Below are 5,012 nucleotides of genomic sequence, written 5' to 3' on the forward strand. Positions count from 1 at the left end.
AGATGAGAACACCTCCACCTCTGCATTTTTATGGTAGGTGTCATCATCGGTGGGATGGCAAAGAACCGAGGAGAACTCGCACCATCAAGTTGCGGTGCGTGGGTCGTGGACCCGACAGGTGACTACATGATGGTGCCACCGGAGCCGACGTGTCGACTGGAAGCCTGCGACGCGATACGATCAAGCGACGCCGGCCGTCGGATGGATTTTATGATGCACGCCATCCTGCACGCCACGTGGTTAGAGAGAGAGAGACTCGTGGCCTGGTCTACAGTAGTCTTGCCACTTCTGCGTCGTGCCTGTGGAGCCGACGTGTCGCGTGGAACGACGCTGGGCGATACGATCGAGCGACGCCGGCCTTCTGATGCACGCCATCCTGACGCGCCACGTTGACGGAGAGAGAGAGAGAGAGAGAGAGATCTTGAGAAAGCCGACGAACCGGGCGAGGAATTGGCCCCAACGGTGCAGGGGCGGCAGTCAACTCGCGTTATTCTCGGCGCACGTCAGTTCAACGGCGCGGTGACCGGCAACAGCCGGTACGTGAGAGGGGAGCCACATCGCGAATGTTTCGATCAAGACACTTTATAGCCGATCATCAACGAAGACCTTGTCCCGAGCGACGGACGCACTCTTTCTCGCTTCGAGGAGTATTTGGTGCCTCGATCCAGGTAAAAACCCTCCCTTTCTTCATGGATTCCTTGGCCGTCTTGTGATAGATTTCGTCTTTTGCTGGTGTTATCTTCGTTCCCTGATTTCAGCTAGTCGTCGATTCCTCTATTCTACTCTTTTCAATTTCAGGGATCTAATCGCTTTGCTATTGTTTCGAAATCTATGGACGCCGTTTCGTGTTCCCTTGAGATGTTCGCTTTACCGCTCTAACCTTTCTTGTTTCTGCTGTTGGTATGAAACTTGTGATGAGAGTAGCATTGACTTGTCATATGGATCTTCGTGGCAGACTTGGTCTCGGTCAGAATAGCAGTGGTATCTGAAGTTGTTTTGGTGAAATCTGCTACGGAGGGTGATGAGAGTTTGGTTGCCATGGGTACCGGAATTCGAGATTTCCGGGCAGTGATTAACGAATTCAATCATGACCACCTCTTCCCCGATCCGATCACTGCCGAAGGCTTCAAGCTCGGAGCGCCGCCGGCGATGACTGCCTCAAATCATACTGGCTTATTCGACCTCCAGAGTATTCCCGCTGTACATACCCTTGATTCCACATCTGATTCGAGTGCTGTGTTCGGTACTGGCATGGATGGCGGATTTAGTTATGGTCTCTTCACCGAGGAGAATGCCTTGAGTAGCTTAGACCTAGGAGAACCACAGCCCTTTTCGAATCTCCCGGATGTTCATCCTGGGTTTTCACCTTCGGTTTCCACCCCAAACTCCAACCTTGTGCCATCTTTGAGTGTAAGCACCAAGGTCGATGTCTTGGAAGACTCTGAGATCTTCTCTGACATTGTCCTCAACTATATTGAGCGGATGCTCATGGAGGAGAACATTGATGAGAAATTTGATGTATATCCAGAACACCCTGCTCTCAGAGTTGCAGAGAAACCCTTCTATGAGATCTTAGGTGAGAAGTTCCGACATTCAGCTGATCAGCCATCATCGTGTTCCAGCCATTTCTCGGATAACCCCAATGACCTTAACCACCATGGGAGTTCCAGTGTCAATATCGGTGGCAGCATGGTTGCCGGCAACAGCTGGCCATATGATCCTATCGAGTACTCTCAGCTACAAGCTCATCCTGTCGTTGACGACTCTTCACAGTCTTCATTTTCTTCAACAAATATTTTTGGTAATATCGTAGTAGGGGTTGAGGAGTCTCTTCTAAGCACACTTACGGCTCCTGATTTCGTTACTGAAAGCCAACCTGCTTGGCAATTCCAGAGGGGAGTTGAGGAGGCACGCAAATTCCTTCCAAGTGCTGATAGGTTGGTAGTCAACTTGGAAGCTGATGGTTTCTCCTTACTTCAAGGGACAAAAGAACAAAGGAGATTGGTTGAGGTCAAAGAAGAGGCTGAAGACAAAGAACACCCGGTTCATCCAGCGAGGGGTCGGAAGAATCCACATGGGGAGGATTTGGATACAGAGGGAAGGAGCAATAAACAGTCAGCGGTTTTCATTGAGGAGACTCTTCGCACAGAAATGTTTGATGATGTTCTGCTATGTAATGGGGAAAATTGTGCAAAGGGTGTCAATGAACTCCGACTGAAATTGCAGAACCAAGTAAGCAAAATTTCCCATATCTGTCATTCTAAAGGATCAAGTGGTGGGGGAAGGGGTCGAGGGAAGAACCAGTCAAAGAGGGAGGTGGTGGATTTTGAAACTCTCCTCATTCAATGTGCTCAAGCTGTGGCGACAGATGATCATCCAAGTACAAATGAATTGTTGAAACAAATCAGACAGCACTCTTCTCCTCATGGAGATGCGAACCAGAGGTTAGCCCATTGGTTTGCCGATGGCCTCCAGGCTCGCCTTGTGGGTACAGGAAGTCAGGTCTACCATTCCCTGGCTGCATACCGGATTCCTGTTACTGACATTCTAAAAGCTTACCAGCTTTATCTGGCTGCTTGCCCTTTCAGAAAGATCTCTCACTTCTTCTCTACCCAGACCATTGTAAATGTGGTGGAGAAGGCAACGCGGTTGCACATTATAGATTTTGGCATATACTATGGTTTCCAGTGGCCAGATCTCATGCAACGCCTTTCTACCAGGCCTGGTGGGCCTCCGAAGCTTCGCATGACTGGTATCGATGTACCTGTGCACGGATTCCGTCCGACGGAGCTGATTCATGAAACAGGGCACCGGTTAGCTGATTATGCACGCAGTTTCAACATCCCTTTCGAGTTTCGGGCGATTGCTGCTAAGTGGGAGACCATTCGAGTAGAGGATCTCAACATCGATAAAGATGAGGTGTTGGTGGTCAACTGTTTATACAGGTTTAGGAATCTGATGGATGAGACGGTGCTAGTGGATAGTCCAAGGGATGCAGTCCTGAAAACCGTAAGAAAGATCAACCCAAATGTGTTCATTCATGGTGTCCTTAATGGCACGTACGGTGCTCCATTCTTCCTCACACGTTTTCGGGAAGCTCTGTTCCACTTTTCTTGTATGTTTGACATGATTGAGATGACCGTGCCACGTGAGGATGAACCCAGACAGCTGATCGAAAAGGTAATGTTCGGCCGTGAGGCTCTCAATGTCATCTCTTGTGAGGGTACAGAAAGGGTGGAGAGGCCGGAGACCTACAAGCGGTGGCATGCAAGGAACCTGAGGGCCGGGTTCACTCAGCTTCCATTGAACCCTGACATCGTGAAGAAAGCAAAGAACAAGGTGAAATCCTGCTACCACAAGGATTTTGTTGTTGTCGAAGATAGCCAATGGCTGCTACAGGGGTGGAAGGGGAGGATCATTTATGCACTATCCACATGGAAATCGAATAGATAGTAGAAACCAAGAGTCATTTCTTCTGATCCCAGGGCTAACTAATATCGGTCGTTCATTCATTATAAAGGTGATTTTTGCTGCAAGAGTTGCAGTTCACACTTTCATCATTCTTTTTATGCCCATGAAAACTTGGACAGCTCTGTGCATGTCAAACATGGTTTGTTTTCAGTTGATAGGTCACCTGACTTGAAAGGTACGGTTGGGGATATGTTTGTATGGTGAAACTTATCAGTATCTTTACTCGAAGCAAGTCTCATCTGTGAATTGCCTAAAGAATTTTGTGCCCTGTGATGGTAAATGAGTCTTTTTTATTTTTCCCAAAAAAAAGAAAGTAACTTAGATTAATTCAGATATGAAACTACACTGAGATCAGCATCCAGAAAAAAGTTAAATGGTGCTCTGAGATGATTTGACCCTATTTGCCAATCCATTTCTCTCACGAAAAATATAAAAAAGAGATCAAAATTGTACAAGTGAAAGAGCATTCAAAAAAATAGATGAATAGCATTATCAATCACAGTGGAACTCACATAGGTAGTATAAATGTTTGAGGACAAATAACAAGATTGGCTAAATGATCAGTAGTGGGCAGTTTAGGCAACAAGAGTTTCCAGCAGAAACATTAGGCTTGCAGAATTGGAAGGACCTTGCAAAAACGTTTTCAATTAACTAAATGTGTAAGCATGAACAATGAAGGCATCACCAGAATCACACAAGAAAAGCTTAAGTTCATTTAATTAATTGTTGCCCATGTGATAACATCTCCAAATTCATCTATCCTCGTTGGGGTGATAAAGATAAAACTAGATCCTTAATAGCAGGAATAACAACAGAACCAAGGCATTGAGCAAGAATGTTCATATGCCAAGAACCATCACTGAAGAATTGACATAAACATATATAATCATTTAAAACAGTAATATCCACATAAGCAGGTTTAAACACAATAGGGATCTCGAAAAGTCAACAATCCTTTGTTAATGAGTTCAAAGACCCTCATTAATCTGATGATTTGTAACTTTGTTCCAACTAACAAAGTGAAGGCCTTTAGCATTAGGCTCCTTTTGTCATAAAAAAAATCATGGATAATCCTCTTAATAGATTTGATAACGGATTTAGACATTCAAGTATTAGATAGCATATGAACGGGTTTAACTAAGAGAATAAAATTTTCGAGAGTAAAACTTGAGATAAGTGAAAGGATTGCCTAATATGCTTTTAGGAGAATAGATTCGTTGAATATTAGGTTTAAAGACAACTAAGGTATACATTTAGGAGCTATAAGAGTATCAAGGTACTTAAAAAGGAAAAGGAAAGGTTCTCCTAATATGCTTTGAAAATAAGATTTCGATTTTTAAGCTATTAATCTTTTGATTGATCATCATCTCATATTTCTTAAAAATCCTAAGAATTGTGGCACACAGTTTCCTATTTGTTCTAAAGCAAAGCAAAATATCATCTATGTTCATAAGATGCGGAACTTTAAAAGAGTGTTTTGAAATAGAATGGGTAAAAAGTTACAACGAGGATGTATAAGGGGACAAAGGATCCCCTTGTCT

General features: G+C 44.6%; 1 protein-coding gene across 2 annotated transcripts; it reads left to right on the top strand.

The window, feature by feature from the left end:
* Positions 1 to 426: 426 nt before the first annotated feature.
* LOC135595214 (scarecrow-like protein 9) lies at positions 427 to 3,699 on the top strand. Of its 2 annotated transcripts, none has more exons than XM_065085840.1 (2): positions 427 to 668; positions 799 to 3,699. In XM_065085840.1, exon 2 carries the CDS (start codon positions 1,039 to 1,041, stop codon positions 3,451 to 3,453), a length of 2,415 nt encoding a protein of 804 aa, XP_064941912.1. In that variant the 5' UTR covers positions 427 to 668; positions 799 to 1,038; the 3' UTR covers positions 3,454 to 3,699. The 2 variants fall into 2 exon arrangements, with proteins under 2 accessions (XP_064941912.1, XP_064941911.1); XM_065085839.1 differs by having other exon boundaries at positions 956 to 3,699.
* Positions 3,700 to 5,012: the final 1,313 nt, after the last annotated feature.

This window comes from Musa acuminata, chromosome BXJ1-10 (assembly GCF_036884655.1).
Source record: "Musa acuminata AAA Group cultivar baxijiao chromosome BXJ1-10, Cavendish_Baxijiao_AAA, whole genome shotgun sequence".
NCBI lineage: Eukaryota > Viridiplantae > Streptophyta > Magnoliopsida > Zingiberales > Musaceae > Musa > Musa acuminata.